Below are 26,905 nucleotides of genomic sequence, written 5' to 3' on the forward strand. Positions count from 1 at the left end.
ATCTCCACACTTTAGCCAATTATGGGGATCAGGGGTGAGCATAAATGCAGTGCTGAAAAAGCTACCCCAAAACTCAGAGCCCATTCGACTGTAATCCCACTGCTTCTTGGATATAGAAATACTGTAATTCTGAACATTAAACATCAAGCTGCCTCTGCACTCATCTTGTCCAGTCCGGAGTCCTCCTGCAAGCACAGTGGAGGGTGTACAACCACACCCAGATAAACACAACACAACAGTCTAGGTGTGAAGCAGGCAATTTGGCTCTATAGAGCACCAAGCGAGGGGGGCGTGGTGGCTTAACCATTCACATCACCGACCCCAGGAAGAGTAGCCCTTGTTATAACACAGTGGCTAATGGGGATCTAACAAAGTAAATAAATCTATCTTTCATTTCATCATTTCAGAGGAGAAACTGGTTGTTGTGGAAAGAAATATATTGAAAATGAACTTGTGGTTGGAAACTGAAAATGTAAACAGAAGAACAGTGAGCATAGCAGCTATTCATATATTTTGCATTTTCTGTAACTAAGGAAAATAGAAAAACAATAAGAGTCACATTCAGCAGTTTCACTCTTATTCAGTATGAAGTAGTTTCAGTTGCATCAGACTAATATTTTAGGTTACACTTTCACTTTTTTATTCACTTCTGATCTATAAATTGTAATGATCAAAAATAGACAGATTTATTGGGTGTTACTTATAAATTTCAATAAATTCAGTTCATTGAATGAATGGCCGCTGAATGAATGAGAGGCGTGTCCAGTAGGGGGCGTGGCTCTGTGCAGGGACATCAACAAATTTCAGTGAGGACACAAACAGTAACCTTTTTCACTTTGGATTCACAGTCAGGACAAACAGACACCACGCAGCTTCTATCATGAAGGTTTTATCTTCACCAGAGTCTCCCGGACAGAGGAGTGTGAGAAGGGTAAGACGATTCATTCTTGTTGTTAGATGAAATTTCTGAAGAATAGAAATCGCCTAATATGTTGTTCCGGGTTATCAATCTAATGTTGAACCTTTCAATCCAAAGGTGTCGAAACCTCTGATGGAAAAACGCAGACGGGAGCGAATCAACCACAGTCTGGAGACATTACGACTTCTGATGCTGGAGAACACCCACAATGATGTACGTCTGAGCGCCGCGGGCTATATTTCAGTGACATTATTCCTGACAAAGTGTTATGGTATTAATGTCAACACCAGGCAGTTCAGTGAATAATTTGAACTCTGATTTTCTTGATTTAGAAACTGAAGAATCCAAAGGTGGAGAAGGCAGAGATTCTGGAGAGTGTGGTCCAGTTCCTGAAGTCAGAGAAGGAGGTGGACAGAGTCCTGTCCAGCGAGCAGACCTGTGCCCGCCAGTACAACTACCATGACGGCATGAGGACCTGCCTGCTGAGGGTCAGCCGCTTCATCGCCACCAAAGGCCAGGAGTCAGAGGAAACCGGCGAGGATACAGTTCAGGCTTCTTTTGCGCTCCCTGAGCCCCACACGCACCCTTCCTCACCCGGGCACATCCACAAAGCACTGATACCCGCTCCTGCTGGTGACCCGACTACTCTGGCTCCTCAGCATCTGCCCCACCATCACCTCCAGCACGGGATCTCTCATCCGTACCTGACCCAAAGGACTGGGCTCCACTGTGAGACCCGGAAGCTGCTTTCCTCCACGGCAGCGTGCACGAACATCATTGATCCTGTGTGGAGGCCCTGGCCTCAGTGACAGACACTTTGACACATATTTTATTTTAGATACGTAGCTCACTAGATGCCAGCAGACTGTGTAAATATGTATTTGATTGTACAGCCTGAATTATCTTGTACAGTGAAGACATTTTCTATGAGAACTCTCACGTGTAAGATGATATTCTCCACTTTGATGTGGTGTTTTTGCCTTTCACCTGTTTTGCACATGCATTATATGCTATATTTTTCTTCTTTTTTTTTTTTTTGATTTTGGGTGTAAATATGAGAAGTTTCTAGGCGGGACTGTCCGCACATTGCTGTCATTTTTACACCAATACCCTATTCTATCTATTTGGTGATGCTGAAACGCGTGCGTAAAACTGTTGAGACGCGTGCGTAAAATAGCTTTTCGGCTTTGACATCAGGGATGCTATTCTATTTTTGCTTTGTTCTAGGATGTAAATATTCTTGTTGAATTCTATGTTCCGTTTTGCAATAAAAGTACAATTTCCTGATCATTCCAGATCCTTGGAGTGGCCTATTTGCTGTGTGAATAGCTTGCACTTGAGTGGACTATACCGCTGCCCTTGTAGAGAAAGGGGGGATATCTGCACGACCGTTAACACATACTTTATCCAGGCTGGACAGCAGTTTTGGCACATTTTGTCTTTTGAAATGTTGATGGTAGAGAGCCTGTTGCTCCTATGATCTAAAGAACAGTTTTTCAAATGTAGAAAAGCAAACCGGAGTGCTCATTCACACACTGTCCAGCATCCAGACTGCTTCGAGTGAAGTGGCATCCAATCTACAAAAAACACAGACTTCTGATCACTGCATGAAATTCTTTCAGCGCAGACCTCTTTCACTTTACTATGTGTGGTTTATTTAATATCAAGTGAATCAATGAACTATACAAACGAAAATATTCCGTTTTAACTATTTGACATGCGCAGTATAATGGGCATTTGTAAAGAATTCCCATTGTGTTACATAAAGTAGGAAAATACAATTAAAAAATCAGTTATAACAGACCTGCAGTATGTGTCAGTCTTTTCCCGCCTTCTCAAACCCTCCAGGTGCAGAATGACGCCAGTTGGTGTTGATCAGTCCACATCGGCCCTCTCTGATGATGAGGGAGGCTGCAGCAATCCCTGTTCATTCAATGTCTATTTTGATGTCACTGAGTCTTTAAAAATAACAGAGGCAGCATTAGTGACAGTGAATATGTCGCGATAAAGTTTGATTAATCAAACACAATGTGGCGTGAAAATATGGAAGATAGATTCAATTTTTACAAAATGCTCAGTGGGAAGTTTTTAGAGCCTATTACTCTGAGTTGGTTCAGGGTTGCTAAAGTTTCAGAGTTTGAGGTTTTGTTTATTGGAGCAAAGAGTCTGGATGCTGTGAGTGTGAACAGTGTGTTAATGGCCACTGTCGTGTGCTTTTCTACATCTGAAAGACGGCACTTATAGCGCATGCTCCCACGTATCAACATATCAATGCACGCTAGATTACCTCATAACTGCTCTCCATCCTGGGTACAGTATGTGCTAACTGCCCTGCAGATCCTCCCTACTACTGGAAATGTGCGGCTCTTCATGCAGGTCATCTCCTGATAAACCATCACTAAAACGCCTGACCTGAAGATACTTGTTACAGGCAATTACTATAAGGACTATAAGTTAAAGGTGGAAGAGACAGGTGGATATGTTTTCTGTTTATCCACTATTGTGATGACCCATATTTAGACTTAACTGCCATATCTTGTGACCCTTTGCTAGTGCAGTGGTAATGCACGCATTCCTCCAAAGCCTGTCTGAAAACATCTTGAATCAAAGGAGGTGTTAGTCCCGCTGGGCTGATCTCTGGACAGGATGCTCCTTTGTGCTTTTCAGCTTAAACCCCCTGGTGAAAAGCCCACAGGACTAAGTAAATCAATTAAAGCTGGAATCAGATTAAGGTTTCATTTGAGGGGCATCTATCTCAATGAAGATTAAATTTATGGTCAGCCTAAGATTAGTTAAGTGCGGATGTATCTGCTTACAGCTTTCTAGTTTGTTTACTTTAAACAAAAAGCATGCGGAAATTTATTCAGAGTGACTGGAGAAGGACATTAACCTTTATTTGCAACAGATCTGCCCAGTTTTACTGAACTGAACCATCAGACAGCACAAGGTTTAACAATTCAACCGGTGGTTGTTCCTGCAAGTGTTGGTTTTTACCACATCAGCGCGAACACAATAAACCAAAGTGATAAATCACCGTTTGGCCTCATCAACAAACCATTTGATGCCTTCACTTCACATGAGCCAATTCTCCATGATATTTGTTTTTATAGTAGGCTACCCCCATAAACCTTCTGGAGTCATTTAAAGTTTGTCAGGAGGTTTTCAGTTTTTAGTTAATGAATTTTCTTGGGCTACAGCTGTCACACTTGCAGTTCTACGCTTCTTATAATGTGAATAAAACACATAAAAAGACCGAATAAACTGCAGAATTAGCTTTAGTTACACGTTCACACACTCCATTGATTTCTTTCTATATTTTAGAGACTATGGGTGATAATGGTTACCTTAACCCGTGGCCACGTGTCGGCCAGCTTTACAGCTGTAGTCTGGATATTGGGAAAACACCGCACCTCAGGGTGTTAATGGGTTTGCCGGCACCCACGCGCCACAGGTGACAAACTCGTGTACAAGGACAGCTTTGTGACGCAGTGTTATTATTGCACATCTGTGTTTGTAGCCCACATTCATTACAGGCTATAAAGCATTTTCATGTCGCCAAGGTTTGTGTGTCCCTGAGCACAGCACTTTTTTTCTATTTAGTTTTCAGCTTTGATGGTTTTACGCAAAAAAAAAAAAAAAAAAAAAAAACTTCTCGACCCCGGATTCAAGCTATTTTTATTTAAATACCCTCCACTCTTTGACATAGCCTACCATATAGATTAAATGGTAGTGTGTATGCATTAAAAATGTGATACCTGTACCCTGTGTGTTGTTGGTTGCACACAAAGACGTTATATAAGGATACTACGTTATTCTAATGAGCTACAAGACTATTCTGCCATTTGGCTACAACTGTCGCTCAAACGTCTTCAGGCTTCAGTTTACAGCGTAAGAGCTATAGCAGATTATCTTCAGAAGTTAGCCTAAGGGTACAGGCCTACACAGTCATTTCATATAAATCATTTCATACAACTACAGCGGTCTGAGAGCTGGTCACTCAGTAGTTAATAATATGCAGGCGGCTTCAAGCGTATATGTAAATTCGTGTTAGATATCTCAGCTGTCTGCTGTAATTTTTCGGTTACTACTGAGGAAGTTTTCGTTCTTAAAACTGTAGAACACTTTGTTTTTGATTATTCATGTTGCCTAAATCCTTTGCTGGTGGTGGACTGTGGCGAAATCACATTAATTTATGTGAACAATGCTCCACCGCTGTGCCTTTTTCCCTGGCTGTGAGCTGAGGGGCGGGTCTGTGACTGGACAACATCTGCTCCGGTGGCCACAGGCCTGCCCCAGTAATTAAAGCAAATGTTCAACAATCTCACACTCTCTCTCTCTCTCTCACACACACACACACACACACACACACACACACACACACACACACACACACACACACACACACACACACACACACACACACACACACACACACACACACGCACACGGTGCTGCATAGGCCTTATTCTTATGATGTAAGATCTATCAGTTCAAGAGAAACTCCACTAGCACGTTTAAATTAAATGAAAAGGTATGACCTTTCATGAAAAAAATGTTTATTAGTAACAAGAGAAAAGTCACAGTAATAACACTGTAAATTAATGACAAGATACAAGCAGAATTTACTCAGTAGATTTACACTGTATTATGACTATCCCCCTCTACTTATTCTGAGTGTATATGTGTGTGTGAGCATGCGTGCCGCTTCATCACTTGGTCAGACTTTGCCAACAGCGAGGCCTTGAGCTTTCTGGAACTCCTGCTGTAAACTGGACAGGACTTCTCGGTGCTGTTCAGATTTCTTTTCCATCTCTTTCAGGAGGGTCTCATACCTTTGACTGTAACAGGACAAAAAACAGAAGAAAAATTTTACGCTGCTGAAGAAATATCAGAACACACACTTGACCACAGTTATGTACACTCAATGCACTCACATGAGAAATGTTGCTCACATTTCTATATAAAATAACCTTTTTTGACTCCATGCCACGGTCTATTGGGTAACATACATAGGAGACTAGTTAATGGGAATATTATGTAAAATGCAACACAATGCAAATATGCCACAAAAAACTATAAAGATGAAACAAATCTGCTTTTCTCATTGTTTCTTATTGTGGCATAATTCACAAACAGATACAGTAATATTGTTCATGTAATCACATGGAGAGAATAAACACTCTGTAAACAGAGATGTTGGAGGGTCAATTTTAAACAAAATGCCTGACCTGTTATTAATCACAACAACACAGCTGAGGTCAATCTCAGTTTCAACACCTGAGCTATTTGTGTTTTTATGGTTTTTTTCTTCTCCAATTTGTATGATTAACAAGAACTACATTCAAGGTGTCATATACTACAATTCACTGTGGTGTTATCTAAAAGAGGCAGTTATCATACTTATATTAAAATAAGAAGAGATTAAGACATAACATTTTAAGAATCTGTGTGATGTTATTTTCAGGGAAAGAAAATCTTTCCAACGACTGATGTTATACAACAAATGTAAAGATATTTAGCCATGATAATAATTATGGTGATGATTATTTTTACATTTGTAAAGTCACATATGATGAAGTGTAAATTCCACTGGGTACACAATAATAGCTGAGTTTGCTGTATACCACTCGCCTCTTCAACATTAAGCTAAAGAAGGCTGCATTTATCGACAACATTTAAAGTAGCCATTAAACAGGACAGCTTTTATTGGCCCTTAATGATGTATTCAATCTAGATATGAAGACTTTGTAAGATCCATCCCAGAATTGGGTCACAATACCTGAAGCAGAATAGAGCAACTGTGCATCAAGGTTACGATAAATGTACTGCATGTGGGTATTCTTCAGAATAGGAACACATTTCTGTCTTTACCTGGTGGCATGGGAAGAACCGCATGATGACTCACAGCTGCAGTCTATTTACACAATATGTACCGGTCAAAGTACCTTCTCAAGGCATCAAAAAATAACCATAACCTTAATTTATGTTCCAGATGTTATGGGTCAGTTATGATGACTGTTATGGTTCATTCAACCAAATATCTACATTCAATTTCACACTCAGGGATTATTAATAGTAATAGAATTTCAGTGACTACTATCAACTGTTGTAAATCCTAGCTGCAATCTTTCCACTTTTCTCCAAAGATTATCATAACATGTGCACTCTGGCAACACACAAACTGAGGTGGCTGAGTGATGATGATAATTTATACAATAGGATCATTAGGGGAAGTGAATACCAACGTGCCTTTTTGTATATTTCTGATATTCAAAATATATTTTCTTGTGCAGACAATCCAAAAACTGGTCAAATTGTATCCTGAAGGACTACATGCATGAGTGCAATGGAATGAACCAAAGTTTAGTGACTCACATTTCTCCGTTAATATACTCCAGCCTTTTTGCAACTGTGGCTTTGGCCTCATCCAGTTCTTGCTTCACTAATACTGGACCAATAAGCTTATAAACTATGTTTGTGCTGCCCAGCAGATCCAGCTCCTGGAAAGAGAGAGAGGGGGAAGATCATATCTTTAATATTGAACACTGCCTTTATACAACATTTGAAGAGCCAGCAACACTGACTCGAGTCATGCAAAATAAAATATTAGAAGGAAAATGTGTTGTTGGTTACCTCTTTGACAATGTTGTTCTCTGTCAGCTGCGTCTCCAGCTTCTGTCTGGCTGACATGCTCTTGCTAACATCTGAGCGACAGACAGATATTTGCTTGTGAGTTACTGTTGTTATCAAATTTAAAAAAAAAAATATAATGAAAATATTGCTGCGACCATAAATAATAGTTTAAAACGTGCAGGAAGTGTCAAATTAGTTTGTTTAATGCACGAGTATGTATCCTAATATGGTCAGTTAGCTTGCTCACAACAACATGGCACGATATGAGAAAAATGAAATGCTCTGCTACCACCTACCTTTCTGCATCTGTGTATATTTTTCTAATTCCGCTTTTAGTTTCTTCTGAATGGCCTCTGCCATGTTTGTGTTTGCTCGAATAAGAACTACGGACCCAGTAAATGTATCAAAGAGTAAATAGCTAAATGTGGTGTGGCATGAAGGCTCTGTGTTAGCTAACAGGAAAGGGCAGCGGCTAGAGCGGATGTTAGCTGATCACTTCAAAGTAAGAGCCCTTACTACTTCAGGGGGGTATTCATGTCAAATAAACTCACAGAAATACACAAGATGCATAAATAAATGAGCATGCATACCCCAATGTGTATATTTATATATTTATATATTTATATTTAAATGTGTTCTCGTCGCTTTCTTCCAGTTGGTTATCAATTTTGACACTGTCATGGTTGCGGCTCTTTACGACATTGTTTTACGACACTGCACACAGTTCCTCATCTCTCTGGTTCAAGATGGCCTCGTCGTTTTGGAAAGGTGTTGTCGGCGTCGGACTCTTTGCCTTAGCCCACGCAGCTTTCTCAGCGGCACAGCGTAAGTATCAGAGCAGGGAGTGAAGACACAGGTCTCGGCATCTTTGTTTACTCTGGGGGGAGCTCTGTTGTCTCCCGGCAGGTGGATAAAACAACAGGACGGGCCTTTCGGTCCAACAGCTAGCTAACTAGATGCTAGCGCGGCTTAGCTCCGCTTTGAATTAAACAGAGATTTTATTTAAATCTGCGGTCATTATTAAAATACCACGGCCAATGATATGTAACGGCTCGTGTGACTAGGATAATTTTGAATCTTAAAGTCGATTTCACATCAATCCATCCATTTTCCCATCAGATCGATCATACATGCGACTCACAGAGAAGGAAAACGAGACGCTACCAATTGATGTGAGTGACTTTCACCATTATAATGTGAATTTTCTGCTTTTCTATTACAACTAACCCTAAATAATTGCTTTTTCTATTTATCACTGTCTTTTTTCCTGTTGCAGATTGTATTACAGACCCTATTATCGTTTGTGATGACCTGTTACGGTATTGTCCACATTGCTGGAGAGTTTAAAGACATGGATGCTTCCTCGGAGCTGAAAAACAAGTAGGTTGAATTATTCTGCAGCACCTTGCTCCCCTGACAATGTAGTTGTTTGCGTCCACCTGCCACAGGGGAAACATACAGTTCACCTCCTCACCTGCATTTATAGCAACGTTACTTTGAATAAGTTCCCACAGAGACACACCAACCCTCCCCAAGGCACTGTTATGTTATAATGTGGCCTGTATGTTGAGAAGGCCTGGTCCTTCAGCCAGTCTGTGAAACATAGAGCTGCTTCACCATCATTTTAGTCGTTGTTTAATTTGCAATTACTTTTTTGATTAATTCCTTTATCATTTAGTTCATGAAGAATGAAAAAATTGTTAATATATATATATATATTGTTGACAGTTTCTCAGAGGCTACAGTAATGTCTTTGGTTGGCTTGTTTTGATTGACAAACTAAAACCTTTAGCTAATCAATTCACTGTCATGTCCGACAAAGAAAAACAGCAAAATGTCATGTTGAATCATCATGAAAAGTGACTGGGACAATAAATAAATGATCATAATAGTTTCCAATGGATTTGTGGATGGATAAATGTAAACAGCAGACACATAAGACTGAAAAGATCAATCATATATTGAGAGCATTGAATAAACGTTCCAGCAAGCGACAAGAGTATAATAATAAGGCATCTACAAAGACTGTTCTTGTATTATTTTATTTTGGTAAAAGGCAGAGTTTCACCTTTTTCTATCTGCTGAACCCATCGCTTCCATGGGAAATCATTCAAATCTAAGGAAAAAGACTTGATTATGGAAAAAACATTTTGGCTCCCTAAAACAATTAAATATGTTGTAGTAGTATATGCAGTACGACATGAAGGTCATTTTAGATTAACTTAGTTCCAACCACTAATGTTTTGATGATGCTAGGCCTGAAACAAATGATTATTTTATCAGTCCATCTTTTAATTATTATTTTGATTAATCAGTCAGTCTATGAAATGTCAGGAAATAGTGATAAATATCAATCACAGTTTCCCAGAGTTCATGGTGATTCCTTCAAAACCTGCAGATGTTCAGTTTACAGCTTTATAAAACAAAATGGCAAAGGAAAGGCTTCAGCAATTAGTTAATGATCATAATCAAAAATTCCTCCACTCACCACTAGATAATCTTCAATATTGTGCCACTGCTTTGTCCAAATCACTACTTTATTATTTATATTCCACCATATTCGCCCAGAACTATGAACCGTTGTATGCCTCAAACTTTGTTGCTGATTGTTTTTTCATATGTAATCTTCCAGCAAATGAACATGGGGTGAAAGTGCACACTCTACTGTACAGTGATAACGAGATGATCATGGGAGGGTTTTTGAGTCTATGTGTAAAGATTTTAATACCAACAGGACTGATTCCTTTACTTATAACTCTGTATTAGACTTTCAAAAGAGGAGATTAAATGTGTTGCTGTGTACAGAAACATGAACTGCAGAGGGATTTAGTTCTGTGTGACTCATACAGTATAAGACACCTGCAGCAGCAGGTGTCCAACATGTGCCGCCTGTTCGTGTCTTTGAAAGCAGCACAATATTTGTGCAGTACCAACCTTTTCATTACTCAAATTATATTTTCCAGAACATTTGATACACTGAGGAACCACCCATCCTTTTACCTTTTCAATCACCGGGGTCGGGTGCTATTCCGCTCGCCGGAGGAGGAGCCCTCCTCTGCACGCAACCAGCAAGCTCTTCCCAACCCCATACGGCTACGCAAGCTGGAGCATTTGCACTGAGACTGGCCTTTTCCTGCCTGTAACATCATATACGTCAGATAAGATTTGTTTTTGTTAGACAGAGGGGGCAAAGTGAGGATTCATCTTCCCCTACTTTAATTTGTATTTGTATATGAACTAATATACTGTCCGAACCTGCACCTATGTCCATAGAAGTGGTCACTACCATATTCAACACTGACTGTGCCAACCCTTCAGTTTTTCAAGCAGATTTGTTTGTATATACAGTATATAAACGCTTTGGAGTCTTAAGATACTGAGACATCTCCCCCCTTTTGTCCCTTCTGAACTGAATTGGGATTATTGCTGTCCTTTGTATATCCTTTGTATGAGGGGCATAAAAATGCCTTGTTTAGTTACTGTTTCATTTCAACCACACATCAGTCGCGAGCAGCTGTATGGGCAGAATTTTGTTAACTGAAATGAGTTTTGTCGTATGAACTGAGGACCTTTTATTCCCTTGATGATTTCCCAGAAGCATAAAGGCTCGTCTGTACATCCTGTATGCAATAAAGAGGTTTGATTTATGCCACAGGAAATCAGTTCAAGGTGAGAGATGTGAGAGAAGAAAACATTAGACAGCCGTTCCAATGATACTGTGAACACTAAGGCAAAGTAGAGAGCAATGGTACATTCATTTGGGTGAAGTTAATTTTCCCGTCATTTTACCTTTTTGTTAAGATGCAACAGATTGTTTTAATTTAATAAAAGGCATACTGATTTTATAAGGTGTCTGAATCTTTTTTTCAAATTCAGGGGCTGGAGAGTTGCTTTCCCCAAACAGAAGTGATTGAATGTCTCTGTCACAAACTGTAAGGACTGTTGATGAGAAGAAACATAAAGGTATCAGTTATTTACTGTGCTGCCATCCTTTCTTTTTTATTAAATATGAAGAAATTGGTTAGAAATGTTCATGCTACCACAATGCTTTTAAGTCACTCCAATAATGACTGCATGCAGGGGTGGGCTATGAGCCTGACCTTGCTGCTGGACAGCTGCCTCACAAAAATTTCCACCTAATCTAAAGACCCGCAGTGTTAGATGTTGGCCTCTAGGTGTCAGTGGAGGCTGAACCTTCAGTCTGAGTTAACCAGGAAGCTTCTCAAGCTGTTAAAGCTGTTAGACAGCACCAAGTGATTTACGTCGATCTCTCCTCTCTATTAGTTTCAGCCGAATGTTTTCTCTTTGACTAAACGCATGTATGGTTAGATTAGTTCCAGATAAGAACTTATGTTACATCTGATGGATTTATTCATCAAATTAAGTATATGAGATGACAGTTGAAATGCTGTCTTTATTTTATGAAGTTATCTAGTTAGTTTTTTGTAATGTGCAGAATATGGAGGAAAACGAATTATTTTTTTTGTATGGAAGGCTTAGGAAAGTGTTTAATAAGTTGTGTGGTTCCTGTAGGTCAGTGGGTCGCAAGATAATTCCTAGAGGTCATGAGATAATTGAAAAGAGGACAGCAGAAAATCTTGTTTTCTTTGGTTAAACTGGACAGAATCACACAAATGAACCCGTGCACTGTGGGACAGCCCCTACAGCTCTTAGACAGCTCCCCTCCACAACACATGAACCCACACACACAATGCAACTGGTGACAAGAGGCCACACTTAGACATTGCTGTTGTTGTTACTGTTCTCTGTGCACCTTGCTGTACCTGAAAGCAACGCCATTCCTTTGTGACCGACACTTTTTCATACTCAACAGTTTATTTATAAAAACTGTTTTGTCGTCAATATCTGCTGAATCTAAAATCAAGGTTTTTCAATAGATTTTTATGCATAAACAAAAGAAAGTATTAGTGATTTTGAAACTCTTGAAAAGCTGAATTTACAACTTTAGCTAATAATGTTCCAGACTGTTCTGAGAACGTAAGTCAGATTCAGTTCACACATCGGTAGATAAAACGTGGATGATTATATATAAATTAGAACCGTTGTGTGTCTGGATGTAAACACATTTGAAGACCACTGATTGTCACTTCTGAGTAGAAATACACACACTGACACACTGACAGTAGACACCATTCTACCTGTGGTTTATTTTTTGTTTTTTTAAAAAAACTGAATAAGTGCATAAAACTTTACACTTTGTATATGTATTTAACAGTTTACAAAATTGGCTTTAAACATATTCTTTCAAAATATTTCTTATACTCTGAAATAAACAAATTCACAAAAATAATCTATATTCCTTATGAACATTAAAAAGTAGTGTACATCTGTCGTAAAAACAAGGAGAACAAACGTTAACTCGGGTTTCTGTAAAAAGCAGCAGAGGGCAGATGACCAGTTGTTACAGATCAACAACAGGTGACTGACCACTGAGCCCGGACAGATGCAGAAATTCCTCTGAATAAAGTTCTGGGAATCAATGGAGTGTTTGTTGTGCTGTGGAGGAAGATTTGTGTGTGTGTTTGGGGGGGTACCTCTAAATGGATACCAACAGCTGCATTCACTGAACCCATGTTCTATTGCTGTGATGGCAGGTAAGAGGACTCTGATGCTCAGTCATTGAATCAGTCAACACAACTGTCTTGTGTTCAGTCTTTCATGGACACAACGAGTCCATTTCCAGTCCAACGCACCGATGTGCAAAACACTAATACTTCTATATTCTATGTTCTTCAATTTCAGCTTTAAAAAGCATTGTTGTATGACAAAACATAACAAAATGGACCCAGTTTGGACATTAAAAAGCAACGTAATGACCTTAAGACAGACGTGTGTGAAGTTTTCACCTTTTTTGACTAAAACTGCGAATTAGGGGTGGGCAATATGGCAATCACCCAATGAGCTGAGAGAAATGTGACAAATGAAATTTGGAAATGTTGCTGTGCCAAGATTCGTCAGCTATATCATTGATGGTGTTAGCCACATATACACGTTTCCATCTGGGTATTTTTTCTTTCAGTGGTTTCTCTTCCAGAAAAGTGACACTGTATATAGTATAGTATCACTGTATATTTTGCTGCTGCAACATAAAGTTACATAAACACTCACAGATTTTATCCATATTGCCCACCCCCTAACACTAATGCATATCAACATCAACCAATAGGAGTGGGAAAATATAACAGTATCAACTTGGACAGAAAAAGAATCAGTGCAGTCTTTATGCAGATATAACACTAAAGACATGAGGGGTACTCAGTGGGAACAGGTTTCCCCTGTCAGCCGTACAAGTACATTAATCTTATTACTCTAGAAAAACTTGTTGCAGTCTTACAAACACTTTTCAGACCAGCTGAAGAAAGGTCTGTTTTTAAAGAATAACAATAACAGGAATAATCCTGCCCATCCCTTGCTCTGTCATTAAAGGATCTGTTGGCTTATTGTGTCTGTCTAACGGAGTGTGTGTGTGTGTGTGTGTGTGTGTGTGTGTGTGTGTGTGTGTGTGTGTGTGTGTGTGTGTGTGTCTTCTGAATGTGCCGATACAGACAAAAGCCGTATGGATGTTTAAGGCATCTGTCAATATGAAGAGGATTATATTTAAAGTCTCTGAACTCATCCTCAGTGGATCTGTGCTGAAGGCCCCTCCTCCAGTTAAACCCTTCACTCTCCGCCTCTAACAGGATGTGATGCAACAGCACAGGGACAGTAGGAGCGTCTGCTCTCAGTGCATTTGTCCTTTTCTTCCTCTGCTTCCCCAATTTGTTTTTCTTGAGGCAAGTCAACATGGACATCTCTTTCATGGTGGTGATGTATATAGATATGTATGATAAAGATGGCTTCATCACTATCTGCCATGATCGTTGGGAAGCTGTGAGGATGCTGCGTGCTTCTTCTCCAATTCAGCAAGGGCCAACTCCAGCTGCTGGATCAGTACCCGCTTCTTGAACCTGGGACAGACACAAAAGAAACGGAGAAGAAGCAGGAAGATAAATAGGGAATACTAAACGTAATTATGCTTTAATTATTAAGTAAAGGGAGGAAACATCCAGAAACAAGCCAGGGGAGATTCATGAAGGTAAACCTGCTTTAAAAAGCACTGGAAATGGTTGCAATGAGGTTATGAGTCATTGTTAATAGCTACAGTGCTTCAAAGACACTAAATCTACAATATAATGTAACTGCAGTGACACGGGTCTAAATGACTCATTGAACACTCGTATCAGAGGCAAGACTGGCAATGCTTTAAAAAGATCAAGAACTCTTCCACTTTATCTTGTAATGAAAAAACTAAAGAATGAGTCACTGTTTCTTACCTGACAGCCTCTTTGATAGCGTGCTGGATGAAGTACCTCTGCACATTAAGTGGTCCTTTCACCTGCTGCAATAGTGACAGTATTGCCTCATAGTCTGAGGAAAAAGCAGAGACACAGACAGAGATAAAGAAACTGTTGAAATGTTCCCAACATTCAAATGTAATGTGATACACTACACCGTACTCACTTCGTCCAGGCTTGCGGACCTCCTTTATGACCCGCGTCCGCAGCTCTGCTTGGCTTCCATCCAGTGGGGCTATGAAAATGGTCTCGAGCGCTGCAGGGTCAGCTTCAGGGCCTTCTAGCTGGCTCTGAGGACTCAGACGTTCACAGTTGTGTTTCTCCTCCAGCGGCTGCTCATCCAGACAATCCTCCGTTAGTCTCTCCTCCATCATGTTGACATCCTCTCCCCGATCCACTGCCCCGACCCCGGCCTTCTCCTCCGCGGGTAGTGCAGATGGGTTTTCTGCTACGGGCTCCATATCAGCGGGCCAGAGCTCCCCTGACTCAGGCCCAAGAACCCCATCACCGTTACTCTCAGGGACCACCACGTTGTTGCCGTCCACTCCTTCAGGGGAAAACAAAGAATTATTTACAACTACTAATCAACGCCTCTCAGGCTGTATTGCACAATCACTTCCACGTATTGCACAGATAGTGTTACCTTTGTGCTGTGGGATGGGTTTGATGAGGTTCTGCTGCCCCTGAACCCCTACCGGACTCTTTCCCACCACCACATGGTTGGTGTTCCCTGGTGGAGACTGTGGCCGCCGCAGCAACGGGGACATACTTCGCCTTCTCTTCAGAGTAGCCCCCGAGTTGGAATCACTGGAATTTCCTCTTTTCTTATTTTGAGGCCCTGCTACAAACTCATCTGCCTCATCGATCATCATGCCCTGAGATAAACATTTGAGAGACCATGACATTAAAGGATGAAAGAAACTAGATATTGAATGAAAAAACATGGCATCTAGCATTCAGTTGGAATAACCAGCATTATATGTTGATATATTACTAACCTTCTTATCCTGCTTGAAAGGATTCCCAAATGTGTGCAGACGTTTAGGTTGGTCGGGGTCAATCTCTCTGAGAGGAGATGGCATCATTTTTAGGTACTCCTGATAGTTTCCCATCTGAGCCACTGGAATACTGTGGAGATAGTCTAACAACCAAATTAAATTTTATTAGTATTAATAAAATACTGCGGTGATCAAACAGCATTTCCTATATATGTGTTGGTGTTTTGGGGTATGTGGTGGTTTGGGTTAGTATCATTCCAATATGTTAAATGGCTCCAGCCATGAACACTGCAGTGCATTCCTAAAGAAATCATTAAAAATAAACATTGTTGCATACAGCAGATGTTGTGAAGTGTTGTGATAGCATTTCAAAGACTGGAGATATTCGACTATTTAAAGATGTAATTAGTTGCTGAACTCCCTCAACTCAAGTAGTGTAAAATAAAACTAAAAAAAGAAATATCAACCAACATGAGACTAGAGTTGCTTCAATGTAACGTTTTCTTTTCATCCTGTAATGAGAATAACAAACCTTCGTCTTGCCCTCGGATCAGTTTCTGCGATGTCCGCAGCAAATTGGAGCGCATGCGGGTGAGCTGATCCAGAAGGTTCCTTCTTGGGATGTCGTACGCATTTCGATAAGCTTGAGGTTTTACATCCTGTGAACACATCGGTAAATCTAGTCAGAGAAAAACCCACCAAACATGGCACCTGTCCTGTTTTCTTTTTCTGGGACTTTCCCACCCACATGCTGTCCTGAATCTACCTTGTTGAGCAGGGCGATCTGGAAGCCGGCGAACTCTTTGAAGTTGATGTCCACCAGTCGAAGCGGCCCCTCCCCAGTGATTCCCTGCAGCAGCTGCTTAAAGTCTCTCCGGTGGGCCAGAGAGAGAGAGCTGGAGTGGTTCTTCACCTTTATGCCAGTTTCCTGGGGAGCCTTCTTCCCCACGGACACGATTAAACGGTCTGATTCAATCTTTGCCTTCATGCCAACAAAACAAGGGAAAAAACACTGCATTTTACTTTCTGTCCAGATAATACAATTCTAACTTTTGATTTTGGTAAGGAATATTTTTATATAAGTTACTGTAATATCATAGGGTGCAATACTTTTCCTATTTATCTTGAAAAACTACAGATACAAAAGAAAAAAGTCATATGTGTAATATCACGGTCCACAGTAAATGCTCCTACTAACCCTCTTTTCCACTGTTACAGTTTTTTTAAGCTTACTCAATGTATTATCTTTCATTATGCTTGTATTGTGTATAGTGTTGCATTTAAACTAAATAACAGACTTTGTGAGCTTATTCCAATTTACCTTCCCTCACACACATACAAGTCTAGAAAAAAGCATCTTATAAAGAGTAAGAAACACAATCTTGAATGTACAAGGTTTAGTGTGGTTTGCAGTGGTCCACAGATGTGGAATGAGCTTGATAACACTCTTAAAGTGTCACTATCTCTGTCTGTTTTTAAAAAGAATCTAAAGCAGCAGTTGATACTAAAATGTTTTTAAAACTTGTACACCCTGAATGGCTATTATTTTCATTTACCATTTATTTCTGATTGTGTATCTCATCTATTGAATTAATGTTTAGACTGATGGAATAGATGTTTTTGGACCATTTAGTTACATGCAATGACCGGGCCCCTATTCACAAGCTTCCTAAGCTTATGTGGGTGTCCCATTTTCACCCATTGCTATTACCATGTTTGTATGCTTTTACTTGTATTTAATTCTGTGTGTGAAATAAATGAAATGACATTATATATATAATCAAACCTTTTACAACATCAGAATAAATAACTAATACTAACTTAAATTATGGCCTTGTTGTACACTTTATATTAAGACTTGTCAGTCAATTTGGATTGGAAATTTCCTTCCAGAGTGAAAATAATATCACATTCAAGGACACTTTATAAGTGACGAGCAGACTAGCTGTGTGTCAGTGCTTGGAAATGATGTTAAGGGAACTTGTGCAAAGGAGTTTTTACCTGCTGGCTGAGCTTCTTTAGATATGAGATGACGCTGTAACTCAGACCGCAGTCTATGGTGTCTGCGATAAGATTAGGTGCACCCATCATCCTCAAGGCCTTTTTTAAGGGCTGTCAAAAGGGGGAAATTATGGACATTAGTTATGTGCAAAAACAACATAAATCCATGTTGTAAACATTTATTAAAGAAAGCTTAAGTGACAGAGCATTAGCTTACCAAGAGGTAGTACGGAGGCATTGTCTTCAGGTACATCTCAAAGGCCTGTCGCCACTTGAGGTTTGGTTTTAGTTTGTGCACTTTAAACAAATCGTCTGAAAGGAGGAAAAGAGGAGTGGGATGTGTGAGAAAAGTTTTAGCATTCTGGATCAGTGACCAGTCAACCATCCACCTGCAGCCTCTCCTGCTGCTGCAGGGCTGACTGGGGTACACACATCAATATTCAGGTGGTGAGTCTAAAACAAGCATCAAAACAGACACTATATAACACCATTTATCCTTCTTAATACCCCATTATCCCAAAACATCTATTTGTTGCATAACATTATTAAAGATTAACTGTTGCTCTGTTATAAGCCTGTTATTTGTGATTATGTTTGGAACTAAAGATGCTTGGGGGGAAAAAAAGATTGCAGATGATGAAGTGCCCCAGAAAAGGAAAGCTTTTTAAATTTAATATGAGCTCAGACCTACTGACCCAGAAGTTTTGAGGCCACTTTAATGAAATGGTTTACTACCATATGTCTTACCGAGGAGTGGGAGAAGGACTGGGTAGTTGTAAGGCATGACAAAGAGGTTGACACAGGTGAGAGTGGTGCTGGCTTTAAGGTAGCCAAATGGCTGTCCAAGGTCATTTTGCTTCCCACTGCTGCTGACGAACACCTGAAGACAACAAGGACAATTTTCAAGTCAAATAACATTTTGGTTATTGACATTAAAAACTAAACTTCAGAAGACCTCTGTAGATGGGTACATAGTAACTGCCAAAAGGGAAAAATATTTTGAATAAAGTTAGCAACCTCTTTATTTCTTATTTCAGAAAAGTCCCAGAGGCAACACCACTGACAGTAGAAACAAGCCAACAGAGCTGATGGGTGTGCGACTATGTGCCCTACCTGCCAGCACATGTGTGGAGACTTCCTTTCCAGAATGTACTGGGTGAGTGGAGAGGGCTCCAGTTCATACTTGTCAAAGGGAAGTTTGTCGATCACCATGGGCTCACAGTCCACACAAGAGAAACGCACCATGGGATGAGCAGAGCGGGGTGGCTGCGAACAGGAGATAGATGAAGAAATTGTAAGGCAAAAATTATCAGTGGCGCAGACCCATGTTATATCTTTGCAACTGCAAACAACAACACATTGAAGATTTTCCAATCAAACTGAAGTCACAGAGTGAGTTCGCAGAGTTGTAAACTTGAGTGTACTGGCTGTAAGTTCCTGACTGAGGAAAACAGGACTGCCAATAAAAGAGAGGAAGACAGAAAAAGATAAGGGAGGCAAAGTGAAAGTAAAAGATCAAGTGCATGTGTAAATATAGGTCTTCTCGGAGATCCACAACAACAGACAATATGAGAAACAGGAGTTTAACAGTGCTCTGTCAAAGTCTAATTTATGTATTAATCCAGCACTAAAGGACAGGTGACAGATGTATTTCTAAGAGCATCTTGGCTCACCAGTGTAGGAGAATTCTGGTCCGGCCAGAAGGACTCTGGTATGGGCCAATGGCCAACTGGCACTCCGGTCTTTGGGTTCGGCCGCACGTAGATGAGTTTGTGGCAACTGTGCCACAGCTGTGGGCTGAAGGATGACACGGGACGACTTGACTCCACTGAGTTATCTGTAAAACAAAAAAGAGTATATGACATAAGATAGACCATTACTCTGTCAAATACAAACAAATACAATTCATGGGAATTTAAGAGCAACCACTGTTGAACAAAACCTCTATGAATGACATGAGCAGGCTTCTGTTCTCAAATTCACCATTTAAAAGCTTTCAATTCTTAAAACTAAATAAGTACAAGTTGGAATCTTTTGCCATTAAAATGATGTGTAAGTCAAATTATATCCTTGCTTTTCTTTACATAGTTTTTATACCAGTGTATTTAGCTGAAAATGCACTCCGTTCTCCTTTCAGTGTAACAATAATCTCTTCTGCTTTCACCTGTTTTACTGCCCACGGTGGCTTTGCTCCAAATAACTGTGCAAAATGTGATGAAATAATGTGTTCAGAGACTCCATAAAATGTATGTCTTTTAGAGTGGGTAAGCCACTTGATTCATGTTTTATGTACTTGACTGTTATAAGTTGTATAAGTTGTTATGACAGGAAAAGACATGTACTCACCTTCCCCAATGAGAGGCGGATCTGGCCCTGTCTTCTCAAAATTAATGACCACGCCGCTTTGAACCTTTTGCACCAGAGATTCCAGACACTGGTTCAACATCCTTTGTGTCCGTACACAGTATGATCGCCCTGAGAGTGAAAGGCAGGATGCACAATGACCAAATATAATAAAATTAATTATTGAGTGCTGCCAAAAAGAGAACAGACACACACAATGAATGAATACAGATGTTCAGGCGCCAAAATAAAAGAAAATGCCGAACCTCCAGTGACTTCACACATCTGGGTGATAGCAGACTCATCTGTGGGGACGCTACCGAGCTGCTCGTTGTCGGGTGTGGCTGCTCCTGGCAGCCTCAGCACCAGTGCGAAGAGACGCTGGTCCCAACGAAAGGGCTCTTTGGTCAGTTCACTGCCCGCCAAAGGAGAGTTCAGAGGAAGGTGCAGCTGGACAACACACAGTGGTGAAGAGAGACACGGATGATAGGAGATGAGATTAACATTTGAAAACTTCCTTAGGTCACTAGTTTCACCATTATACAAACCTTATTCTTTAGTTCATTAAAAAAATGAAAATGATCACATAAATATTTTGTAAATAGCTGAGAGTATCAGTGGTACAGTATGTAGTGGCACTGCTGCATTTTTTATGTTCTCACCTCATCTGGCACCCCAGAGCTGTGTGTGAGCTTGTTCCCATCAGTGATAGTGATGATCACAGATGGCTCGAGGAAGAAGGGGTTACGTCCCTGAGAGGGAAATGATAAAATTCAGCAATTAAATCCCAGTTTGAGTAAACTGTGACCCCATTTCTTATCACTAGCCTGCCTTCCTTTCTCTGTGTTTCAGACCAAAACACTCTCCTGGGCTCAAAAACATTCGCTTCTCCTCAAATCACAAAACGTGTCGGGTCTGTAGTGCTCAGAATAATGGTAAAATATGGGTATACTGTGTAAACAGAAGTCATTGTAAAGACAATAATTAGCATGGTGTTAGCATCACACCTCTGATCAGCCGCTGGATACTTATATGAACTGTGTTGCAACTTGTAATCTTTGCTTGTGTCAGGATGCATCTGTAAGCTGCACAGTGTCCTTGTGCTACACACTAAGGACAGAGGTCTCTACCACTGTGCTGCAGGGGTCAGCCTCGTCTAATTCAAACACACACAGAATGCCTAAGTAGCTTTACACACTCCTGATTCTTGTGTCACCACTCGGGTACAGTAATCCATCTCTCCGTTTGAGCAGAGCTTTGGAGAAAAGAGAGTGCAAGTCGAGATGGAGTGGATTAAGATGCAATCAAAAGTCAATACTCGTATTTTTGTCTCCAGGTAAAGGAATCATCCAGACCTTCATCAATCCAAGGAAAACTCACATATTTTAGGTGTTGGCTGTATCAGAAAAGCCCCATCTCACATTCAGTCTGCCACTGATACTTCAATAGTTTAGTTTTTTACTGCGGATTTAGTTGTAAAGTGCCTTGCTCACAGGCACTTACCTTCCACCACATTAAAGATTAAAATTACTAACTTTTAGTCTTCCTGTCTGTCCTCTAGTTCTACTGACACATGAATGTGATGGCATTAAAAAGTTAAATTTAAGACTTTTTAAAACAAATAAAATGCAATTTAATACCTGATTCAAAGTTATACAATTCAAAGTATGAAAGTATGCTGGAAAAGCAGTGAGGACAATTTGACCTAGAATTATTTATTAAATATATATAAATATGTATATTATATTATATCACATTTTTATCAGTACAGCCCAGCAGTATGTAACAATAACTCCTAATGATATAACACAAAAATAGTGCAACATGGACTCTGATAAGCAGCAAAAAATGGACAATCCCACTTTAAGTGTGTGTATAAATGTGTAATGTCTCCCACTAGCCCGCAATCAGATACAAAAACATTTTTATAACTAAAGGGAAATTAAAATATTTAAGACTTTATAATACCTCCAAGGCCTTTTAATGGAAATTAAGTCAGTGCTTTTAAAGGCTTTTCAAGCTGCAGACACAAAATTTTTCACATGACCATAATCTCCTACTTCTTAGAGAAATAGAATGGACAGATCTGCGGTTCACCTGAATTACTATTAACTATAGCACAAAATAAACTCCAACACACATTAAAATAAAAAACATTGCAGATTGTGGAAATTCTACTATTCTCTTATAGCAACAGGGGAAACTTTCTGCCAAAGAAATGCATTAATAGGTTGTTGGTGAGAAATACCTGTCCATAGTTGTCGATGCCTGAGACGAGGCGGTTGAGGTTAAGCAGGTCAAAGGCTGTGCGAAGAGCATGACCTAGTGTAGTCAGCCCAGATGCCTGCAGGTTTTTCAGCTCACACATGAAGGTGGCATGGTTCTCCTTCCAGCCGGCCTGAAATACATATATCAACAGTGGGCTGAGTGTATTGCACAGCAAACAACCCTACAACACAGTAGTAGAGGAGGCCTGAAGCCACAGCGCATGGTAAACAGCCACAAACAGAAATAGATCCAAACCCACAGATACCCATAGTATGTAATTACACAGAAAAACAGAGCGAGTTTTGTTCACTGACAACCATGAACTGATTCATGTCAAGCATGTGACAGCCATCCTGGTAAAATGAGTTTAAATCCACTGATTCTGTGCAACATGACATAATGGTGACCATAAAATGAGATCAGGCTCTGTCAAGTTCTGCAAATAGAAGATAACATTGTGGAAATTCAGACCTACATTTGAGCTAGATGGTGCTGTTTAAAAAAGAGTAATTTCATACATGACAAGCATCCCAAAATACACTTCCCACTGCTGCTCTGTCCTCTGTGACGGGGATATACTCCCACAGGAGAGGATGTGGGCGTGTAACTGTTCTTGGACTTTTCTCCAGCAAGGTCAAGTACCTTACTGCTGCAGCTTCATGCTTAATCTAAGGATGACCTGCAAGCTTACCACTTCCTTTATCGGGACAGGGAGGGCTGAAAGGCTAAAGACACAGAGAGAGGGATGGAGATAAAAGCTTGAAGTGCCAGTATCAACATGTATGCTCTGCATGAGGCCAGTGGGTAGATTTTTGGATTATCATGGGATATCATTCCAAAGCCATGGAATTTCTAGGAAAGTGCAGGGTGTTACATGAATGATGTTAGATAAATATTATGCAATCATACAAGCAATCTCACTGAGCTGCTGAAGCAAAAATTATAGCAGAAACACACTCACAGGAGTAGTAGCAAAGAAATAAGACAGACATAGACACTTGTGTAGGCAAGCAGAAATGTAAGGCTTAGCTTGCACTCAATAATTCAGACTACAGAATATTTCTATTTTCTTCCTGCCCAACCTCCTCTCTCTCCCTCTACATCAACAATTTATTGCCTCTGTAACTGTGCAATCAGAGTAGCCCCATTCAGTATAACCTTGTCCTTTCATCATAATCCTGGGTACACAAAGCAGGCAGAGACAACAAAGGGAGAAGGCAGTGAAGACAAAGAGAGGAAGAGCAGGAGGAAGAGAAGTTGAGGACAGACTTCACAATGAGGGGAGAGCACTTCTGATAGCAGCACCTGGATGTTTTTATGTGGGGGGGGGGGGGGGATTAGATCTTGGGTTATTTGGCTAAGGAGTTATACACGTGATTATTTCAGTGGGATGACTGTAGCTATGATCTGGACCTGTGGTGAATACTGCAAGGTCAATGACTTAAGTAGAGAGAAGAATTTCAATTTTCATAAATGACAGCAACCACTCATAACATTTTGCCATGGCCCCAGGCCTGGACTTCTGCATGTAGTAAAACAATTAAAAAAATTACATAATAATGTTTTAAGTGCTGAAGCTGTGAACTGAAAATGGTCTTTCCCTTTTCTAATATGGGGTTCATTGAAGAGCCAGATATAGCCTGTGCTATTTTGATTCTTGCACAGCTTTTAACATTAAAACTGTGCGAGACTGTACATCAAAAAATACCTCACTATTCATCTGTGTTGTAGCTAAAATGTGATGGTTTGTAGAATAGAGTATAGAAAGTACACTACACTTATTGCAATAAAAGCATAATGATAATTTGTTTTCTTTTCTTTAAAATTCAGTTTCAGAAAACAAAAATAGTTAGCTTATCAATCAAATGTTGGAGGTTTAGTAATTCAAAAAAGCATTTTATTTTATATTAATTTACCTCATATAGATCAAATTAATGAATGAATGAAGTCCTAGAAGTGACAAACATTGATAATAGATTAGTTAAAAGTATAACTACATAGGTCATAGTGGACTAAATATTTTAAAAGACGGTAGAAAACAAAAATTAGTTTGTTTTATTATCTCTAATTATTATTAAAAACACCCAGAAATTCATATTTTACTAGCTCTACTTTTCAACTCACGTCTATATTTTCACTTCTAGCACATGTTTAATTATTTAAACACTTCCCATTTGCTTTGTTGCTTGTATGATAATTAGAAGTGCACCCCTAATGCATAGGCATATAAATGAAGGGTGTAAAATATTACACTATATTATTATATAGGTCTGTCATCAATTATTGTGAGATAGACTAATATTGTCACTCCTGGGCTGAAGCTATCTAAAAAGCTGCAGCCGTTCGATGTGTGCAGCAAAGTACAATGAATTTAACTTTCAAGAGTATTATAAAAACAACAACTATGGGATTACTAGTAGTTACAGGTGCTTTTTAGCTTACACTATACTTTGCAACATATGCCTCTGCATGTATCTTCTAATGCTCACACTAGCATCTTTAAGAGGGGTAATTAATTACTTTCCAGCTCTGGCATTTTGTAATTTGGTCATAAGGCATGCAAACAAAAAATACATGTACAAGGAAAGCTAACTATTATGTCCTCAAGCATTAATGACATGGGATAAAGTAAGTGCTTAGCATATTGTGTTGAGAGTAGTAGAGTATTGTTTGTAGACAGAGTTAGGCAAGCCAAGAGATTTCTTATACGGACCAGTCACTTATGCAGATCAGGGACTTCAGGTGTTGTGAGCACTTGTATGCCTGTATGCATGTATTTTATTAGGCTAGAGAAGCTCAGAGGGAGAGATATGTGCCAGGTCATAAACAAGTCAACAGATTAGTGGTGAGGATAGCTTTGCTGTCATGAAACCCCTGAAATTATTGCAGTGATTCACAGGTTGTATGTGTTTTTTGCCAGGGTGTGTCGATTAAAACTAGACAGTGTTTGTATGTTGGGCCATGATGCTTATAGTATCGGCATAACAAATAATAATCATGTGAATAATGATCATTTTCTTCTAGCGAACTCATAAAAATTAAAAAAAAATCTCATGATGAAGAGGGCTTATCAACTTTCAGCCTAGATTGGCCAATGGTAATGCATGGATGATGCAAGGGGTGGGGTAGAAGATGATTGGCGGGCTCTTTGACCAATCTAAACATTGCATGGTCAAAAAAAGAGTGACGTCATAGGCGATAATAAATCTCTCCGCCTCCATCTCAACGCCCGAGACTTTTCTCAACACAAAAGCAAAATGTCCGCTGGATGTTCGGAGGTAGTGCATCTCCGGGTCTGCGGGTATTCGGAGCAAAAAATTGCCGTTTTTCGCCACCGGGAGGCCGCCCAACACTGACTACAAACCAGAAGGACAATAAAGTCTCACTGACAGAAAAATACGTTCGACTTGTCAAATGTAAAAATTGTATCAGTTGCTAATTACCTTCACTCCGTATGGTGGATCATCGAATGTAACTAGCATGTACCTGTCGCCTCTACTAGCCGGGTCTCGGGCACGCAGCTGTCAAAAAAAGAAAACCAAAACAACATATATTAATTTCGACCGATCTTGTCCAAGGAACCCTAAGGTCACCAAAGGTGCATACTTGCTGATAAAAGTCGGGGTAAAATAATTCTTTACCTTCATAAAGACCTCAACCGCGCCTTTAGCAACGTCCAGATACGTCGTACCCAAATAAGTGCGCTGATTCATAGAGGCGGACGTGTCTAACAGGAAAAGTAAAATAGGCATTTTAAATGTAAAGCCGCGTTTGAATGCTTTTCTAAAATAACTGTTATCCACATATGACCTATCGTGCGGCCAAACAGTTCACACATGTGTGTATATATTTGTTATAATAAGCCCCCCCTCCAGAAGAGGGCCGTTGCCTCTGCCCTCTCTCTATCTGCCTTTCTAGAGCTCTGTCTCGGCTCGCGCTGTTCAACTTCTGCTCCTAACCGAATGGAACGCCCCGCTGCCTCAACTGCGACACCATTGGCTGAGCCGGATTCCAGTGACCACGCCCCCTCCAATATATAAATATATAACGAGGTCGAGATGGCTCGTGTATACAGCACATCCGCCTACTCCTTACATTTGTATGTATACCTAGCGGGTGGTGTGTGTGTGATCCTTACCATAAAATAGCCTACGTGCCAAGCTTGAAATGAAACAACTGATTTGTAGCAATATAGGTCATATAAATTGTACCTGAATATTCTTAATATTCAAATTCTAAGTCAATGAATGCCATGCTTGGGAGTATATGCATTTTGCGCTACAGTGGCAGAATTATGAGAAAATGCACATTTAGTTGAGACAGAAAAAACTGACTAGAAATATAAATATAAGTATTCAAGCAGACCTCCAAAAATATACTGTAACTAT

At 40.0% G+C, this 26,905-nt stretch overlaps 4 protein-coding genes across 5 annotated transcripts; 2 read left to right on the plus strand and 2 right to left on the minus strand.

Moving 5' to 3' along the window:
* Positions 1–521: 521 nt before the first annotated feature.
* her5 (hairy-related 5) lies at positions 522–3,276 on the plus strand. Its single transcript, XM_056383424.1, has 3 exons — positions 522–931; positions 1,037–1,132; positions 1,252–3,276. The coding sequence occupies exons 1-3, from the start codon at positions 881–883 to the stop codon at positions 1,726–1,728; spliced, it is 624 nt and encodes a 207-aa protein (XP_056239399.1). The 5' UTR covers positions 522–880; the 3' UTR covers positions 1,729–3,276.
* A 2,156-nt stretch (positions 3,277–5,432) lies between these two features.
* Positions 5,433–8,032, minus strand: pfdn6 (prefoldin subunit 6). Its single transcript, XM_056383426.1, has 4 exons — positions 7,849–8,032; positions 7,553–7,623; positions 7,295–7,419; positions 5,433–5,757 (listed from the first exon to the last, which is right to left on the minus strand). Exons 1-4 carry the CDS (start codon positions 7,910–7,912, stop codon positions 5,637–5,639), a joined length of 381 nt encoding a protein of 126 aa, XP_056239401.1. The 5' UTR covers positions 7,913–8,032; the 3' UTR covers positions 5,433–5,636.
* A 191-nt stretch (positions 8,033–8,223) lies between these two features.
* Positions 8,224–11,400, plus strand: mmgt1 (membrane magnesium transporter 1). The gene is made up of 4 exons (XM_056383425.1): positions 8,224–8,377; positions 8,672–8,724; positions 8,829–8,932; positions 10,516–11,400. The coding sequence occupies exons 1-4, from the start codon at positions 8,299–8,301 to the stop codon at positions 10,670–10,672; spliced, it is 393 nt and encodes a 130-aa protein (XP_056239400.1). The 5' UTR covers positions 8,224–8,298; the 3' UTR covers positions 10,673–11,400.
* Positions 11,401–12,700: 1,300 nt separating this feature from the next.
* ints6l (integrator complex subunit 6 like) lies at positions 12,701–26,443 on the minus strand. Of its 2 annotated transcripts, XM_056383242.1 has the most exons (19): positions 26,159–26,220; positions 25,961–26,038; positions 25,231–25,873; positions 22,498–22,647; positions 20,912–21,001; positions 20,516–20,699; positions 20,253–20,381; positions 19,580–19,743; positions 19,020–19,172; positions 18,654–18,786; positions 18,124–18,218; positions 17,907–18,017; positions 16,672–16,887; positions 16,438–16,564; positions 15,906–16,048; positions 15,551–15,782; positions 15,074–15,454; positions 14,887–14,980; positions 12,701–14,520 (listed from the first exon to the last, which is right to left on the minus strand). In XM_056383242.1, the coding sequence occupies exons 4-19, from the start codon at positions 22,615–22,617 to the stop codon at positions 14,418–14,420; spliced, it is 2,475 nt and encodes an 824-aa protein (XP_056239217.1). In that variant the 5' UTR covers positions 22,618–22,647; positions 25,231–25,873; positions 25,961–26,038; positions 26,159–26,220; the 3' UTR covers positions 12,701–14,417. The 2 variants fall into 2 exon arrangements, with proteins under 2 accessions (XP_056239217.1, XP_056239215.1); XM_056383240.1 differs by lacking the exon at positions 25,231–25,873 and having other exon boundaries at positions 26,159–26,443.
* Between the last annotated feature and the right edge of the window lie 462 nt (positions 26,444–26,905).

Source organism: Seriola aureovittata, chromosome 8, assembly GCF_021018895.1.
Source record: "Seriola aureovittata isolate HTS-2021-v1 ecotype China chromosome 8, ASM2101889v1, whole genome shotgun sequence".
In the NCBI taxonomy this organism is placed as follows: Eukaryota; Metazoa; Chordata; class Actinopteri; order Carangiformes; family Carangidae; genus Seriola; species Seriola aureovittata.